Source organism: Cladophialophora bantiana (genome assembly GCF_000835475.1).
Source record: "Cladophialophora bantiana CBS 173.52 unplaced genomic scaffold supercont1.11, whole genome shotgun sequence".
In the NCBI taxonomy this organism is placed as follows: Eukaryota; Fungi; Ascomycota; class Eurotiomycetes; order Chaetothyriales; family Herpotrichiellaceae; genus Cladophialophora; species Cladophialophora bantiana.
In genome coordinates, this window is record NW_015971585.1 from 388,454 (window position 1) to 407,145 (window position 18,692).

The 18,692-nt window shown below is 50.9% G+C and overlaps 6 protein-coding genes across 6 annotated transcripts; 3 read left to right on the top strand and 3 right to left on the bottom strand.

Annotated features, from left to right (window-relative positions):
* Positions 1-1,434: 1,434 nt before the first annotated feature.
* On the top strand, positions 1,435-2,544 carry Z519_07564 (uncharacterized protein; the record flags this gene model as incomplete). Its single annotated transcript, XM_016765297.1, has 1 exon — positions 1,435-2,544. One exon carries the CDS (start codon positions 1,435-1,437, stop codon positions 2,542-2,544), a length of 1,110 nt encoding a protein of 369 aa, XP_016618266.1.
* A 66-nt stretch (positions 2,545-2,610) lies between these two features.
* Z519_07565 (uncharacterized protein) lies at positions 2,611-5,291 on the bottom strand (the record flags this gene model as incomplete). Its single annotated transcript, XM_016765298.1, has 5 exons — positions 2,611-3,317; positions 3,378-3,753; positions 4,667-4,814; positions 4,863-4,963; positions 5,112-5,291. 5 exons carry the CDS (start codon positions 5,289-5,291, stop codon positions 2,611-2,613), a joined length of 1,512 nt encoding a protein of 503 aa, XP_016618267.1.
* A 2,331-nt stretch (positions 5,292-7,622) lies between these two features.
* On the top strand, positions 7,623-8,159 carry Z519_07566 (uncharacterized protein; the record flags this gene model as incomplete). The annotated part of the gene is made up of 1 exon (XM_016765299.1): positions 7,623-8,159. One exon carries the CDS (start codon positions 7,623-7,625, stop codon positions 8,157-8,159), a length of 537 nt encoding a protein of 178 aa, XP_016618268.1.
* Positions 8,160-9,008: 849 nt separating this feature from the next.
* On the bottom strand, positions 9,009-13,435 carry Z519_07567 (uncharacterized protein; the record flags this gene model as incomplete). The annotated part of the gene is made up of 3 exons (XM_016765300.1): positions 9,009-9,361; positions 9,451-11,635; positions 11,708-13,435. 3 exons carry the CDS (start codon positions 13,433-13,435, stop codon positions 9,009-9,011), a joined length of 4,266 nt encoding a protein of 1,421 aa, XP_016618269.1.
* Positions 13,436-14,541: 1,106 nt separating this feature from the next.
* Positions 14,542-16,414, top strand: Z519_07568 (uncharacterized protein; the record flags this gene model as incomplete). The annotated part of the gene is made up of 4 exons (XM_016765301.1): positions 14,542-14,590; positions 14,638-15,275; positions 15,334-16,067; positions 16,150-16,414. The coding sequence occupies 4 exons, from the start codon at positions 14,542-14,544 to the stop codon at positions 16,412-16,414; spliced, it is 1,686 nt and encodes a 561-aa protein (XP_016618270.1).
* A 238-nt stretch (positions 16,415-16,652) lies between these two features.
* On the bottom strand, positions 16,653-18,388 carry Z519_07569 (uncharacterized protein; the record flags this gene model as incomplete). Its single annotated transcript, XM_016765302.1, has 2 exons — positions 16,653-17,854; positions 17,941-18,388. The coding sequence occupies 2 exons, from the start codon at positions 18,386-18,388 to the stop codon at positions 16,653-16,655; spliced, it is 1,650 nt and encodes a 549-aa protein (XP_016618271.1).
* Between the last annotated feature and the right edge of the window lie 304 nt (positions 18,389-18,692).

Here is an 18,692-nt window from a genome sequence, read left to right on the forward strand (position 1 = left end):
TTCAGGCGTAAGATAGACTTATGAGACCAGGAATTTCAAAGAAAATCATGGCTGTTGCGGGCGTAGGAAGTTTGCCTGGGCTGCCGTTTATGTAGTCGACAGAAGTTGTCTTCATCCACATAGGAAGATGGGTTTTCGACATCGCCAAAAGAAGCGCCCAATCTCAGTCATTCTCTTTAAGGCAAATCCGAATACGTGACGGGATTCTGCCTTGCAGGTTCAACCGCCATGGGTGTCGCGAGGAACTCGAGTGCCATGACTTTGGACAAATGGCCGTCGACCCAACTTTTGTTTCTGAACATGGCAATTATCTCTCATCACCTTGTTTGCCTGCCTTAGCTGTGCTGGTGGCACCTAGAACAGAAAGATGATGAAGAAATTTCATCTGTCGATGTTCGCAAAATGGGCCGAAAAGCGTAAAGTGCCAATGCCGTAGGCGAGGAAGGATCCTTTCCCCTCGAAAGCTTGACGTTTAGAGTTAGATACCTCTAGCCTAGTTAGCATTTAGCATACATGTGTTAAGTAATATCTGGAGTCCAGCCGGCCTCCAGGCTGACTTCGATTCTGCCTCGCCACACGTGGAAGGTAGATATTGATCATCTCTAACATCATCGGAGCACCCATGCAGGCATTCCTCAAGTATTGGTATCCGTTCTTGCAGATGATACGAACAGGCTCTGGTTCCCTGGCTTTCGAAGGCGGGTACCATACCCGAGCACATGAGTGATCACCCGAACCCGGAATGACTAGTCAAACAAATGCCAGTCAGCCACTTTCGTGGCCCAGCTCCAGCAATACGGTCTGCTGTGAAGCTCATATCAGGGTTGAAACTGCCGATGTCTCTCAAAAGCAGGGATAGGCGGTACTAGAAAGATGTATTGGGTAATCCCCTACGAGAGACCGACTACCTCGTACTAAGGATGGCATGCCTGGCGAGGCTGATACCTGGTGGGCTGGATTCAAAAGTAAGTGGCACAGTCTGACAAAGTAGAGTGATGCACTATTGGATCGAAGACGCCCCTCGTTCACAGCAAATATATTGTTTACCTTAATAATGGTCGTACTCTGACCTTCGTCCTACAGTGTTATTTATATTCTGCATAGCGGCAGCGTCGACGTAATCGAGCTGTCTGAAATATATATTTCAGGCCAGACTCTGGTATCCGCTTTTATTTCGGGTAGCGGAGCACGGGGTACAGTAATACTGTGATAGCCACGAGGCTGGGTCTTTGTTCTCTCGAGGCTCTTCAGGGCTCTGGTCACGTGCCGCAGAAAAGGAAAGGAAGCCGATCCCCAATCAAGCCACTACACAGTAGGCACACCAGGTTTCTCCGCACCTCCATCGAGAAATTTGGGAGTGTTACGCACAATGATCTCTACAGAAATGCTCATCCTCTGATGTCAAGTCCTTTGCCTCTCAAGGAGACGAGAAACATGGCTTCTGCGACGCCGCCATCATTGTCAGTTACGCTGCAGACATCAATTGTCCTTTGCCAGCGATTCGCTGCATCACTGGCCCCAAATTCGCCGTTTGAAGCGCCTGAAAGCGACTCAACCGCACCTTCTCCCTTGGTCCTTTTACATGCTGCCGCGACGACTCTCAGAGCGCAAGTGACCAAGTTGTCACTGTTAGCGATTACGGCTCCGTTCACCGCGACCGCCGTGACCACATGTCTCCTCCCATTAAACGAATCAATCCTCACCTCGCTAGTCACAGCCGCGCTGTTAACGACACCTGACCGGACTATACCGTCTTTCTCTGCCGAGTGCCGCAATCTGGCTGCCGCAGTGCTCCGTGATATGCAAATTCTCCTGCGACTCCTAGAGGTACGGAGTCAAACTGAGAAGCCCACAACAGAACTTGAGGAAAAAGAAAAGAAAGGTTTTACAGAAGCCGCTGGCAAGATCTGGGACGACTGCGATAAACTCATTCCCTTGGCTGCCGAGGGCGTTCCTGGATATGTTGTGCGGAAATCGATCCAGTGGCTCGACCTCATGAAAGATGCAGTGAAGGAATTGGAAGATTGGGATCCCGAGGATGATATTGATGACCATGACCCGTTTGGCATCAACCACAGTGATCACAATGAATCTGATGACGCCAATGATGAAGACCGTAACGGCGATCGAGTCGCCATATCTGCGGGCGTCAAAGAACAAGCACTCAAAGTTTTGAACCGCATTCCGCAAAGCATCCACGTCGTCATCAAGCAAAGGCTTGAGAAGATTCCGACAGCCCAAGCCACCACGGCTAGCCGAATGTCTCACTTGGACACGCTCCTCAAACGAATCCGTACTATTTCTGAACTTATCGACGAATCTGCCGAAGGCATGTATCTTGGAGACCTTGAACTATGTCTCAAGAAGGCAGGCGAAGCTCGGGCGCTTACCATTGAGGTAGTGGAATCGGTGCTGTATCCGATCTCAGAGGTGAACAAAACGACAACAGCACCAATGGAGACCAAGGAAGACAGATACGTCCAACGAGCACTTGAATGGATTCGACAGGTCGACCCCGGTGGATATTCGAGAAATCAAACGTGACGCGTTCTCGCCAATAGTGAAACAGTCATTGCGATCCAATACTATTTCGCGCTACATTTCAATGTTTCATGTCAATCCCTGTGTCGATTGCAACCTGTCTGACGACCAAGTCTTCCTCTCAATCGCCAGTGCCCTCCTCGCCCATCCGACCGTGATCCATGTCCAAATGACTGCCCACACCGTGGGAGCGCCCCAGCCAATACCATAGGCAATGTCATCACTAGTGAGGTATATCGCCACAATTAGCACTGCGCCAATGACAATTGCGGGCACGGACCAGAACCATAACAAATGCATCAGCAGCGCTCGAAAACGGGGAGAAGCATGGTATCTGACTAGGGCGGCCGTGCGAAAATTCTTTCCCCCTTTTCCGTCCACAGCACAGATGTCCTCGAACAGGCAGAATGTGAGCGGTGGACAGATTGAGTTCTTCACATGTGAACTGAGCCGGAAGTATCTTAACGTCCAATGATGGTGAGCAGCCCAGCCGTTGACAACCAGTATCACGCCGGTCACTATCATTCCGACCGGCATAGGAAGCGCTAAAGCTCGGACTGAAGGATAATGCGGAATGCTGAAAATGATCAAAATGATCGTCATGACCGTGAAAGGCGTCATCAGAACGTATTGGGTGCTGTCGAGGCCCCAAAACCGCGGACTGCCAAACAATGGCCGATATTGATCACTCGGTCGTATCAACCGCCAGCTTCGAACTCCAAATTCATAGCCAGTGACGAAGCCAAACAAACTTGTGATGATGGCAAAGTAGATCCCTATTAATGCAGGTCAGTTGCTCCGTCGTCTAGAACGTCGATCACACAATCGCAGCTTACCAGATCTCATGTTGGTGCCTTTACTCAGCCCGTAGTACAGCGCGATCGGAAGAAAACAACATTCTGCAAGGACCAAAACCGTGAAGATTGACACAGACAACGTATGGTGTCGCACATCGAACGGCAATGGAGGCGGCTCGTCGAGACTTTTCCAGCCATCCCCACAGATTAGCGCATTGAACTGCTCCAAAGCAAGATGGTCCGGAGGCGTTGTGGTGGTGGTCGAAGTTTCAGAGGTTCGCGGTTCAACAGGTTTCACATCGCCACCGCAACTGGAAGACTTCTGAGATGGGCGCTCTTCCTGAGCCTTTTCGGTGGTCCTGTTCGCCATCGTTCTCCAGTTGGACAAGAGGGCGTTGAGCAACTCGCGCAGGTGCTGTTTATGTTGCGAACACGTTGCCTTGCGCTTCAACGACGTAGAGCAGGAAGTTCAAGCCGGTCGTGGGACGAGTCAACGTTCTATCCTGTAGGCTTTCGGCTTCGAAGAGACATTGAGCATTTTGAGCGACGTTTTGAACGATGCAAACTCCAGCATCGAGTTTCTTGGTTCGAGGCGCAGCAGGTGTACTCGCAGGGGTCCGTCATGGACTTGTGGCGGATTTCCCGAAGCAATCGAACGACGGACCAATCCCATCCAGGCTATTGGCGATGGGTAAGCAGCTCGCAGGAAGACCACGTCAACACTCGCCCGATCGTGCAACACCCTCGTCGCCATTCGCTGCAAGTAAAGTGGCCTAATTCGGCACTTGGGCCCAGAATCTGGCGACACCTTGCAAAATGTCTTTCGGCCGGAACCAGGATTCTCCGTATATATACATGCACATGATCCTGTATGTTCTGGATGAATATTACTTGCGAACACGAGCAGAATCCTCCGGAAGGACCCGGCCAAGAGGGTTCCAGCCAAGATGGGTTCCTGCGATGCTGGAATTGCAGGTACGAAGTTCGTGAAGGAATCATTTTCCTCCTGGTAAGCGACAACGGAATAAAAGTTGGCCCGAGCCTACGTTTGACCGCTCTAAATTCCTTCCCTCTCGAATCTTGGCGCCATCCACATGAAATTTTCATAATACGCATCTCGACATTCTCGCGAAGGAAAGGAGTGTGAGGCTTGCAAGTAAAGAGTATTCCTGGAAATATCTCAACTCCATAGAGATGGCGAGTGTGAGCACTGTCGCCTCATGCGTTGCCCAATTCGTCGAAACAATTGTCGATTCTCCGATTCTGTGGCTTTTACTGGTGCGTCACGACGGGATTCAGGCAACTCGAACAGTCTTGCCGGTCTCTACCTGATAAATCCAGCCGCTGATGGTAATGTTGTTTGGCACCAGCTTGCTATCGCTGAGATACTGCACGTCCTTCCTTACCGCCCCTTCCCGGTCTGAGAAGGGAAGAAAGTCCAGCTGACGGGATTTGAGCTCAGCCAAGGCATCAGATCTGCATCTTGTGGTTGACGGTTCTCTCTCAGACTTTTGGTCTCTCTACCCCAGGTTCTTCTCAACCAACCCCTGGGCATCTTCATTCTTGAATGTCAGCATACCGCATCCAGTGTGCTTGACAAGGACAATCTCTTGAGTGCCCAGAAGCTACTCTGATATGACGATACTCCGCAATGCATCGTGCGCGGACTCCCCGGCTTATCAAGAGCATTAGCTCTCATGTTCACCGTCGCCCACTTCATTGTGCGTCTGTTGATGGTACAAGACAATTATCATTGAACCATGAGTGTCTCACATTCCGAATCACATGAGCATCTCCAAGGTTAATACCGAATGCTTGCGCGGGATCGATTCGAGCATCCATGCAAGTCAACACAAGATATTTCTTGGCTGGCGGAAGAGCAAGATGCCCCTGCGTGAACAAGGAGGGGTATGCCTCGGAGGCTGATTCAACATTCTTCTGGATCGCGGACATGTTGGCTGTGCGCCTTGTAGTGTGCTCTCTTTACTCGGTCGCTTGGGACTGGAACACTGCTACTGGGTACTGCCAGACCAAAATCTCTGCTCAAGATCCAAGAAATGCGGGATTCTCATGAATTACATGAACGATAGGGCCAGAAGATGCCGCGGGAGGGGTAAGGAGCTTCTTGCCTCGTTCTTGAGCTCATAATCTCAATATGGCGATGACGTGCTCGCTCGAGAGGAAGAAGCAGGACCAATACCGAGGCGCCTGTTTCTTTCTTCGATGAAGGGCCCATCAGGTACGGAGGCGCGGGCCTTCGGCCTTCTTCCGTGCTTTCCTCGGACTACCATTCGTTGCCCAGATGTTTATTTCCCAGAAGTAAATCTTGATGCCGAACATGTCTTCGAACCAATTGGTAACGAGCTCCACATTGGAATCAGTTGGGGTCATCATGTTTCCCGCCATCGAAATGCGGCTTGGCTTTCAATATTGGCAGTGCTCAGGCCGACAATAACGTTGCAGCTGACGCTACAATAGCAGGACACCATGTCATCAACTAACCACCGAAATTTATTCATCTTCTGAAAGTCCTGGGTATCTGCTATCGTGAACACCGACTTGACGATACCAAAAATACGGACCCGTCGTGCTCAGCAAGACACGAGAGATCCCGAGAACAGACCCTTAGACGTACAGTCCTTCATGCTGAAGGGGCAGACTTGTCCTCGAACCGCAAAGACAATTTTCCCAATGACGCTCCTTGGGTCCATTGTTGGTCAGGTTGAGATGAAATCGAGTAGGCGATGTCTTGGATCGATATCGCTTATAGGCCCAGAATAACCACGCTCCTGAAGGAACAGGCCCTTGCTTCTCCAGTGAAGTAGTCTATCCGATGAGTCTGGGTCTGACTACCTACACTCGGGCGTCTCCTTTCATGTGGGTTTCAATCATAAAATTTCCCTCCGATCAGTCCAACAGAGGCGTCCATGAGGCAGACCGTGAAACTAGTATCGTCAAATCTATGCAGTGCAGGTCTTCATCGACAACGATAGGTATCCATTGGAAGATCGAAGGATTATCCAAGAACGGCTCCGGTGAAATCTAGATCGAAGATTCAGCCTTATCCGGCTAAAATAAGGGCTTGGGCTAGCCTTGTTGGAGGGCGTTTGGTTTGAAGCACCGCTGGTGGATTGGTGGCGTTTGCTCTGAGAAACCAATCACTCAGCTGGACGCGGATTCGAAGTCTCATACCTCGTATTGTCCGAACCGGTCTCTGAGTCTAGACCAGAGTCGAAGCCTTGGTAGCTCATGCAGCCAGTGACAGGAATATTACACCCCTTCGACGTCCTTTCATCCTTTCGTGCGGGTGATGCTGTGTGCTGCCGGTCAAAGAGTGTTCGATTGGCTTGTCGTCAATGCAGAAGCAGCCCGGAGGGAACATATCAAACCATTTGTTGGAGGAGCGCTTCACAAACCAATCGTCGTTGGCCATGCCAGAGAAGTCGTTTTCATCAGCGCCACTCGCGAGGAACATTTATTCGAAAAGGTCAGAGATCACCAGAGAGCGGTATAGAGTCTCCATTACTCCCTTCCTCCTGGCGGGAATACAAGGATTCCGCATAATAAAGAAGCTTGTTTACGCAACTCCACCATTTCCGCCACAGTTAGAGAACCGATTGCTTTTATCCACCCGGAGAACTAGAACGGATGGGCGATTTCAGTAGTACTGCATATCTAACCCAATTCGTGCTTCCTTTTCCCAACTTCCTTTCCAAATGCTGCTCGTGATATTGATTTCGTTTATAGGTGACAGGTCCTGCTTACATGAGGCCGAATCTAAAAGGATGGCCAAAAAAACCCTCACTCAACTCGCGAGACAACGTATCTAACGGGCGGTCGCATACGAAGCAGCCTTTTTGTCCAGCTTCTCGGCAGCAGCCCCAGGTCGAAGAGAGGTCTAAGCCCAGAATCTTTGGTTTGAACCACCCTCCCAGGTCCAGGCGCGGTATTTGGCCTATTTGATTTTATCTCCTTTCCTCTGCTCTGTCTCTCAACCTCTTTCCTCTAGACCGCCGAAGAAGAGGGAAACAGACTTATTGCAGTCATCACTTTTTGGTTTTTGATCCTGCTCCTTCCCCTAAACTCCCAACATCCATCCATGATCTCCACGCGCCTCATCCCCCTTGGCCCAATATTCTCCTACATATCATATCGCAAAACGTCATACATGCATATGTAAAGCACGAACCGGCTCCAAGTCGTGCCGTACCCCAGAAGACGGGCAATAACGCCGGCGCCGTCGACAGTCTACAGTCCATACCAAGCGGCATACATGCGGCATACATGCGGCAGCTCGAGTTCTGGCGCCGGATGCAAAAGACGTACGCGCCGAATGGGACGGCCACGCCCCAGCAGCGGCAGATGATGGATCAGTTTCTACGGAATTACTGGCGGAGACCGTCGGCGGCTCATCAACCGGCTCCGGCTTGGTCCCGGTGGGGGAGTAACAACAATAACAACAACATGATGGGGCAGGGAGCCGCAGCTGGCACAGGGACGGGGTCAGGCATGGGGCTGGGCATGTGGTTAGGCGACGGCTGGACCCCGCAGGTGCAGAGCATGGACCAGGACCAAGCGACGCAGATGTTTGCGGGCTATGACCCGTACACGCTAATGAGTCTCCTTGGGTATCCCGCCGGTGCGATGGGGATGAATCCATTCGGAGGCATGATGGGCATAGATCCTACTGGAGGGATAGGCATGGGCAAGGGCATGATGGGTATCAATATGAGCCCCATGATGAACGACATGGCAATGGGATTGATGGGTTTTGACCCAACCGGCAGCATGAGCTTGTGGGGGTTGATCCGACCAGTATGATTCGACTAGTATGACGATAGCGTTTGACCCCTAACAGGATAATGATAGGCGGCTTCGATCCTTCCATTGGGCTGGGCTCTGGAGGAGGATACAGTATCATGTAGCCTGATGGAGCCACTACTCGCACCGGTCCCAAAGACACCAGTGATCCAGCCGAGTTAAACACTTCATACCAACCGTAGCAGTGTCAGAATCGAAGGGGTAGTATTCACAGTACCAACAATGCAGTATAGCGTGGAGATGACGCTTCAAATAGCGAGAGAAAAGGAAGACAGAATGAAAAAGACAAAATCCCGTAGTAATGTCCACCTTGTCAGCCTTGTCTGAGCCCAACATCAAGGCCTATTTCTCCGCTAGATCCAAATTCAAATCCAATCATTTGCTATTTCTTATAATACACCATCCAAGCAAGCGAATTCTTTTTCAGACCGCAGTGGCGTTCTTCACGTCTGTCTCTGTCCGTGACATAGCATTAGGGCTGGTACTTACTTCCCTGCCAAGCGACGAGACATGAGTGAACTTCTTAGTATCATTTGCGTTTTGATCGATAGAGAGCACACACTGCACTTTGAGCAAATGCTCTCGGTGAGGGAAAGAAAATTAAAAATACGTTGTCTCGCAAAAATGAAGAAGAGAGAATATTTTAGGCTGCTCCTCTTGATTCTATATGTTATGCTCATTGGCAATTTGGAAAATCTAGTCCCTCGAATTCCCACGCCGCAACCGATTCTATTTAATCCGGCTGGTCGACTCTCAAAGCTTACCCATCATGCCTGTGTACGGTATTCTATGTAAACAAATTCACACACAACCGTGAACTCGGCAGCATGCAATAGCAGAGATTTCGCATTACTCGCCGGCCTTCTTGCTCTGCTTTGTCCTGAGTTTCAGACAAAGGTATACCAACGCGTACGAGCTTATCGCAAACAGAACCACAATGGCAGCGTCTCGCCAACCATCGTATTCATGTTTCAGGTTGATTGTGTACAGGTAGTCGGCGCCGGTCCGGTACTCGCAAACCCTGCAGTTGTCGCGATCCTCTGGGTTCGTGAGGTTGGCTAGCATTCCGGCCGGGCTTGTCAGATAGTCTGAGAGATACTCGCCGCAGGTGGCATTGCCGGGCGTGTCAAAGACGGCAAACTCCTTGCCCGTGCAGGATACCCTAGTGTCCCAGACATTGAAAACTAGTAGGCCACCCATCACTATAGTATTTCATAGCCTTCCCGTTAGTCACATGGTGCATTAAAAATAACAAGTGCATGCCATGGAAAATGAAAGAGTCTGCACTTACAGTAATTGAATGGGTTCAGCCAATAGATCCAATATCTCCAAAAGGCCTGGATTTGGCCATAAGGGACTAGGACGCCACAGAAAGCGACCAGCGTTCCGATCAGGAGAGGGTTGACGAGCGAAGCAAAGACCGCGTTCGGGGCGTAGGCGGCGATGAACTGGCCAATACCCGTATATACAAATTCGTAGAACAACATGATGAAGAAAGTGCCTCCGGCACTGTTGCTGTTGTTGGGAAAACCGACCGTGTAGTACCAGCAGACGAAGTAGAGAACCGCACAGATGCAGAGATAGGGGATTTCTGAAACTATTAACGCAGTAACGAAGGCGATCCAACTGTACATTTTTGATTTCTTTTCGCGCGTCTCGAAGATATCCCGCCGCTCAATGAAGAGTGGTTGTAGTTGGTTGATGACTCCTGGAGCCACGAAGATGAAGTTGAAGATGGTGAAGAGCTTGAGCTGAAGGTCCCCGACGCCCTCGCCAACCATCCAGAAAGAGAAGCCGTTGAATAAAGCGGATCCGATGTGTAGTGCGATCTTGTTGTTCACATAGTCAGTGTTGCGGAACAGGGAAAGATTCAGGCGCTGAGTGACGATTTTGATCTGCGACCACAGCGGTAGGGCAAATTCAAAGCCATCATCCTGTGTTCCTGAAGGTTTGTTGACAGCTTCGCTGATAATGGTCTCCAGTTCCCTTGATACATTCTGATGTTCAGCCGAATTTAGCCAAACTTGGGCCCAGTCGCGCCCCTGGGACAAATGCCCAGAGACGACATCTATCATATGCTCGGCTGGATTGGATTCCGGCGGACATGGGGCTCCATATCGACGGAAATAGTCTTTGACAATTGCACCATTCTCGCCGATGTCTCCAAAGTACACAGTCTTGCCGCCCTTTGCCAATAGGAGGAGTGTATCAAATTGGGCAAACAATTGAGCAGATGGTTGATGAATTGTCACTAAAACGGCTTGCCCAACATCTGCCAGCTTGCGAAGGAATCGAACTGTGTTGTAAGCAGATTGTCCGTCGAGGCCCGACGTAGGCTCGTCCAGAAAGATCAGAATGCTCGGTTTGGCCACGAGTTCGACGCCGATAGTTACCCGTTTTCTTTGCTCGATGGACAGTCCAGCACCAGGGAGCCCAATCAAAGTATTCTCGATATCGTGGAGCTCCAGTAAATCGATAATGATATCGACATATTTCAACTTTTCCGCCCTGGAAACGTGCCTGGACTGTCGAATCAGAGCTGAAAACTCCAGTGCTTCTCGTACCGTAGCGTAAGGTTCGTGAACATCAAGTTGTTCGCAATAGCCAGCAGATCGCTGAAATGAAACTGGGAGAGGTCTTCCGTCGACAAGAATCGACCCTTCGATGGTGCCTTCGGTTTTACGTTGGGCTAGGACATCGAGCAAGGTAGTTTTGCCAGCACCTGAAGAGCCCATCAGCGCTCCAAGCATTCCTGGTTTGACCCAACCTTGTATGTTGTCAAGGAGCTTGAGATCTCCGTGGGATGTGTGGACGGTATAAGAGAGATTTCTCCAAGTGAAAATCGAGCTGTTTTGGATCAGGCCCTCACTTTTTGGTGGCGTGTCTTCCTCTGTAGCTCTGAGAGAGGAGTCCGAGCTGGTTATCTGTTTTTCTGACTGCTGAGACTCTTCATCTTCCAGCAAATGGCGGACTTTGTGGACGTTTTCTCGCGGAATGAGGAAGTTGCTGCCTTGTTCCGAACTTGCTTTCCACCTCATCGTGAAAATGACGGTGATTCCTACGAAGAGCGCCCACCATGCCCAGACAATGCCAAAGTTTCGCCAAAGATGGGTATGATCATAAGAGAGCGAGCGCAGGTAAGCATCGCCGGTAACAGACGTTTCCCCCCGAGTTGCCCCTCCAACACCAGCACACGACTGGTATTGGCTATTGGCATAGCCCGGACCAACTGGAACAAGGTTTGTTCCAACGCAAGGGATGATTTTGCCGTGGAATTCATTTCCCAAAAGACTCTCGAAGGCATAGGCTAACGGGTCGATCCAGAAAATCCAGACAAACCAAGGGTGCATGTCTGGTTTCGCGATCATGTATCCAACATACATTATCAGCGCTGCAACAAGAAATCCGGATACTTTCGAGGCGCCATCAAAGGTTCTGAACGCTGCCCCTATCGATCTGAACACGGCAGTCATACACTACAAACAAGTTAGTGGTCTTCACTTGATGTTTCTTCCTGTCAGGATTGCCAGAAATAGGGGTGTTATTACCATTGTCGCAGAAAATACCACAACCCAGAAAGTGAAGAACTGCCCAGCCGAAGCGGAAAGCCCGACCATCCAGTACAGTATGACAGAAAGTGAAGTCACCTGGAAGATAAGCGGGGGGATGTCTGCAGCAATCTGAGCTATGCAGAAAGCAGCTGGATGATACAGAGCGAAGTATTTGTGTTTCGCCAGGACAGGTCGCCCAACAAACGAGTCAGTCACTTCGGACATAGCTAACAAGCTATTGTACAGTAGGGCGAAAAATATGGCGCCGCCTTTGAGGAAGAGACCAGCCGAATTGTCGGGTGCACTGTAGAATAAAGAGCCTGCAATGAGAGCTTGAACAATGGTCGATGCCTGTTTAATGATGAATGTGGCTTTGTCTCCCCATATGATTTGGTATTGCCGAATTACGCAGGCCTTTACCTGTGTCAGGAAGCCGGTGGTCAAGGGGCTGTGGCGAGCAAGTTGTTTATCTTTTTCGAAGATGACGGACTCCCGGAATGCCAGGGTATCTGCCTCCGCCGTAGATGTCGACGGGTACTCATACTCTGCCGCCATGTGCTCGTACAAAGGAGAAGCCTCATAGTGCTTGAGGAGCTCGTCGGCGTTTCGAGGAAACTTCTCCTCGTAGCCATGGCGGATCTGTCGCTCGGTGGGAACGGTAACGCCTGTCAGGAAATCTGCAACATTCGCTCCTTCTGGGCAGATAAACCCTAGGTTTTCCATGAATGGCTTGGCTTCCCTCATCGGGCCATAGAACACCTGCTTTCCTTGATCGAGAACCAAGACTTTGTCGAAGAGATTGTAAATGGCATTTCCTGCTTGGTAGAGGGTGACAATCGAGGTGAGGCCGAGAACGTCTGTCATGGTGCGAATGGCTTTGGTATATTCAAGGGCAGTGCTTGCGTCAAGTCCTCTTGTACTATTGTCCCAGCAGTAGACTGCTGCGCGCGTAGCCAGACATTCGATGATGGACACTCGCTTCCTTTCCCCTCCAGACACACCTCGAACATATTCATTGCCAACTTTGGTGTCTGAGGTATGGGAGATGCTCATGGATTCCAGAAGAAAGTCCTTGAACTGTTTTTGATATTCTTGTCGCGAATGCACACCACTCGGGAGGTGGAAGGGGACCTTCAACCGGGTTGCAAAATCAATTGTTTGCCCGACCGTAAGTGTAGGATAGAAGAGTTCCTCCTCGGTGTTGATGACAATCTGACCTCGATATTGCTTGGCGGCATTATGATCCATGGACCCGTACCAGACATCTCCCGAAATGGACTTGTATCCTGCTCTTTTGTTCGCTAGCATCTTGAGCAAGGTTGTACACCCAGAGCCAGGCCGCCCTAGAACGAGAAGCATCTCTCCAGGCTTGACGCAGCCATGGGATCCATGCAGGATAGTCTTGAGCAGTGGTTTTCGGCGAGATTCTTTCAAACCTTGGAGGACATTGTACTGGGAGAAGGAGTTCTCGTGGATGCTGGCGTCTGAGCTGAGGACTTGTACGTTCAAATTACACCAGGTCACTCCCAATCTCTTCTCTCGGCCACCAGAAGCCAGGTCCCGTTGGTGAAAGTCCTTGACTTGGCTGGCCAGCTCCCAATCCTCTTCAGTAGAGTGAGTGGTACTAGCATCGTCTTCACATTTTTCAAACTCTGTCAAAGTCAGATTCGAGTCTTTGGGAGCAGGAGCAGCTGATTTGTCTGAAGTGATGTCGTCGGTGCCCATCTTGGCCAAAATCAGGACCATAAGAGCATGGCCGCGAGAAGAACATGAAGACGCGGGCTTTGGTTATATAGGAAATCGCTCCTTTTTAACACGAGCAGTTGACTCGAGATATTCTCGCAATTGCAGCCGGCCTCGCCGCCTGATGACGCAACTGAGTTGTGCAGAGGGCCCACCGATGTAACAGAGATGCCTTGACTGGAGCCCAGAGCTGGCAGTTGAGATGGAGCATTTTCGACATAAGGCTGCGGCTGCAGCTGGGGCATTGACTCGGGAGGTAATGGCTTCCAACTCCGGCCGATGGCATTGTATGAGGGTACGGCCGGACAAAGCATATCCGAACAATGGCACCTATCAGAAGCGGTCATTGCGTTGCCGATACTATTGTTGTGGTGTAAATGGACATTGATCTCTGAAGGCAAGTGGATTGATAATGGATCCATTTCGGGCTCAATTTCAATATGGTTCCGAGACGCCGATGACTAAGCGGCAAGGCTGCCACACACCGTCACGATTTTGATAGAGTTTGTCAGATGCTGCATAGTTCAAGACCTTACGATCTGCTTGCGAACAGGCCCATTGACATGTACCCTCCATCACCACTCCCCTATTGCGGTCCGAAGGTCTGGATCAGCGTGTCAAGACGTGCGCTAAGTCATTCTACTTACACAGCCAGCCCCATACTCTCCCACAAAACCACCAGTTCTGAACGTGACGAGAAGCTCAGTACACATCATGTCCGAGCTGCAGAGTGTCGAATCTCTATCGTCAGAACATAGCGCCAGGAGCCAGCGTAGGCCTCGCGCCTGCGACTCGTGCCATACGAAAAAGGTGCTCAGTCCCGTCCATATTCCAAGCCTGTGGATCCCGTTCAGGGAGCTGATAAAAATTCCGGCCAGATCAAATGCGACGGCGCCAAACCTCAGTGCAACTGGTGTATGCACCACGACATACCCTGTGTCTTCGCGAGGAAGCATAAGATCAGGCGCCGAACCGAGGCTTCCAGGTACCAGGCTACCCTTTTCTTGAGCAAGCCACTAAATCATGTCGGCCAGTTTCGCTAATTGACATCCTACAGGAAGTTACGTGAGAGAAACCTTGTGCAACGCATGGAACGGATAGAGAACTTACTTGCCGAGAACATCGCAAGACTCGAAGGTACTCACTTTCATCATGTTGCAATACATATCCTCACTTGCATACAGAAACGCCATCCCTAGATCCACTACCGCCAACAGCAGGTTCAAGCCCAGACGACCATGTTAAGGTGAAGTCTCCGAAGAACGTATCCGTCGGTCGAATATACTCCGTTGGTTATAGGCTTGGTGACATCAACCTGTTCCATGGAGTCCCCTTTCTTTCATTGGAGGGTCAGCGCTGGATCGGATTTCGAACTGAAGAGAGCGCTGCCGTGCGCGAACTGGGCGATTCTCAACGGCCTCTCTGGCAAAACCAACTGGGCGCGTGGCCCAGCATGAATGGCCGTGATTTTACAGTGCATGAGCACATGCCAAAACTCCCCCCTAGGACTCATGTTCAGCAATACTTTGACGCTTACCGCAACTCACCTGTTTCTAGCATCTTCCCCATTGCCGATCCTGTCTTGTTTCCGATTGTAATTGGCAGGGCTTATGGAGAAAATGGCAAAGACCGCATTGACGTCGCCACGGCGAAGGCATGCGTATTTTCCTTCCTAGCATTTGTGTCGGCTATTTCTAATCCCGACGATGGTGCATTTCCTGTCATCAATATTGAAGAATGCTTAATGGGAGCCGAAATACTTTTTCCAGATATTCTAAATGCGAGAGCACGGACTGAGGTAGTGGACGCTATGATCATGCTGGTGCGTTCAGCCTCCACATCCCCGAAGCCAGAGCTGACCGTTTCTCGGGTGTCAATAGGCCGTCTACCAGTTCACCCATGGTCATGTTCAGACAGCGGACGTTGTGCTGACCCTTGCATCGAGATTCCTCTACATGCTGGGGGCGCACCTCTATCCCGGCGAGGAAGTCGATGGCCTTCCGACGAAATCACCAAACCTCGAAATCAGAACAAAACTCCACCAACGTGAGATGTTCTGGCTCTGCTACACCCTCGATAGGGAGATCACATTCCGAACCGGACGACCTCCGATCATAAGCGACACATCCTGCGATCTTGTGTTCCCCAAGTACTATTCGAGACAGAACGCAGAGGGGTTCAGAGGCCTCACCAGGTTGCCGGGCGATCTCGGCTTAAGCCTCATCAAGTCAAAGGCCTACGAAAAGCTCTACTCGCCGCATGCCTTGCGAAAACCCGATGCCGAAATTCTCAAGGACATCCGTGAGCTCGACGACCTGCTTGAAAACTGGAGGCAATCACTGGCTTCGGAAACTCGACCACCGCTCTCGTTCGCCCAGGAGGCCAAACAGTTGCCGACCAAGGGCCTGACCATTCCCTCGTTCATGTTGCGACTAGAATACCACCACTGCATCACCACAATCCACCAAGCCAGCAGCCGCTGCCGCAATTGGTCTCACGACCGGTTGATAAACGAAGGGCTGAGTTCGAGTCTAGACCTCGCTTTAGAAGCAAGCCGCTCCTTGCTTTCCTACTTGCATTTTGCGGAACACCTCCTGGTGCCCAATCTTTTCTGGTGTGTATTTGTGTGTGTGTCTCGACTCCATTTTCCCACCTCTACACATGGCCCCATTAATTAACAAACAATTCCAACCCAGGATCGTGATATTCTATCCCATTTCGGCGGTGTTGACGCTATTCTGCAATATCCTGCTCAATCCCGCCACCGAGTCTGCTTCCACCGACGCCCAGAGCTTGCGGGAAGTCCTCGAGTTTGTCGAAACGTTTTTATATCGCGCCCAGGTCTTTGATAGGCACCTCCAGCACATGAAGAGGTTGAACGAATTTATTGCCGAGCTTGTGGAAATGGCCGGAAGCGCCATCGAACAAGTGCAACGGTCGCCAGAAGGCAACACGCCATAAACTTCACAAGTCAGGACGTTGACAAGAATGTCTCCAAGCAGGGTTTGATCCCAATCGACTTGGTTATCGCCAGAATCGCTTTCAATGCTTTCCTGGAGATTGATGTCTGAAGTTCTGTCTCAGGACGCGGGGTGAGTCTCCAAAGACAATAAAGCGACGAAACCTAACCAATCCACTCCACGAGAAGATCGGTAAACGAGTCATTCACTGGTATTTCCGAGATACCTGTGGGCTGGGATCATGCATTCCTCGTCGCTGCATCACCGACCCGATATGTCTGATCCCCACCACGACTTTCATCGGTAACTCGAGTCCCCGCTTCGTTCAGCATGGGCGGGATCTCCTTGTTCAGCAGCGTCGTCACACTGGTATCTGAGTCCTCCATCCTAGCTTTGAACCCACCTTCCGACTTATCCTCTCCCCTCTCGGGCCATAAGATCTGTTTATTCACGACTGCCCGTATCATAAACCCAACGACAACAAACCACAAAATAATCAACAGGACCGTCATGACGCAACCAATCACTCGGATAGCATCGACATCGAATGCCTCGGCCACAGCAAAGGTCGCCGTGGTGAGAGCTGTTTGGGGGAAGATGAAGCTAAACCAGGTCATGGCGAAGGGCATACGGTGCTTTTCTCGCAAACAATCCACATTAGAGACTAAGCTGACGAAGAAGAACCACCATGCCAAACCCCAGAGCCAGAGACACATCCAGGTGGCAACCAACTTCAAGATTTGGGCGGCAAGCACACCTGGCACATCCATAAAGGTGGACGTGGGAGAGGAAGCAATAACACGATGCAGGTCATTGGCCATGCCGATAGTCCCACTGACCGTGAAGGCGGAAGGGCCGACCGAGACGAACATGCCTGGTCGAAGTGGCTCGGCGGGCAGTTTCTGCGTCATAAGTCGGTATACAAAGGCCGAGTAGATGGTTAGCGAGACGAGGAAACCAATGCCTTGAATCGTGAAACCTCCGACCAGGATGCGAATCGCCTGCTTCGAGCTTAGTGCCTTGGTGGCTATGTTTGCGGCGTGGGGACCGATGATCAGCAAAGGATACGCAGGAAAAATCCATATCGGAGTCATTCTGGCGATGGTAAAGGTCTGAGTGGACCAGAGAACGAGGTAGATGATAATGCTCAAGACAATGGCCAGGCCGCAGTCGAACCAGTACAGGATCAAAACGGTACGGTTGAGCCAGAGTCCGACATAACCAGACCCGTATTGGACGATGTTGATCAAGATGGTGCCAAAGGAGACAGCGAAGGCCGGCACGAAAAGTGATTCGGTGGGATGGGTGAAGCTCGCCCGAAAGGTCCAGGGGTACAGCGTGAATCGCGTGATGATCATGGCCCAAATGACGATGTATAGGACAATGTTGAGTAAGAAGATTACAACACCGATCGCATAGAGACCGTGAAATCGGTACGGCACTGTGGTTCAGGATCTGCCGTCAGAGAAATTGCGTTTCAGACTAGGTACTGGAAAATTGCGCCAAAAAAAAAGGGGGGGACCATACCGGCGTGGAGGACATTGGCGATACCCCCTGTCGCCATTGTAAGGGTGAACCACGCCCAAGTGACATGCTTCATGCGTTGCGACCAGGAGAGAACCTTCGGGTGGTCATCTGGCATACACTCAGCCTTGCCTTTCTCCGCGTCCTCTCCGTTTGCCGCTGCCGTAGTTTGCGAATCCCTCCATGGCGGTTCACTCGAGCTTTCGGGCGAGGACACATTATTGAAATAGTTTCTCGATCGATTAGCCCGGTGCTCTGGGTCTTCCACGATGGGTGTCCGCCAACCATCTTGGGCGTAGGGTGACCTTGCCTCTGCTGCGCCTGGGTATGTATCATAATCGCCATGGTAACGCTGGTTGATGGGGCGAGCGCGCGGCATCATGGATCCATAAGGTTGGGTTGGTGGAATGGTGACAGAGGAAGGTCGTGAAAACCGAGCTTGAGGAGACATCTCGACTTCGTTTCTGTTTCAGCTGGGTTGTACTTTTCCTGCTTGGACCCCACGAGTTGCGCGCAGAGGAAGACGGCGCATCAAGGTGCCAGATAGTCCATGAGTTTGCGGGGAGATCTGCGTCACCGGCGAACATGGTCGACGACATCCATGATCCAAATGCAGGAGGCAGCAGGCGCTGAGGCCGCAGCTTCACAAGAAGATTGTGATACGGAACAATAGAACGGAAGAGGATATTGTCACTTGCCATTTGAGGGAAGTGCCCGCTTTAGTAATTCACATCATTTTTGCGTGAAGAACAAAT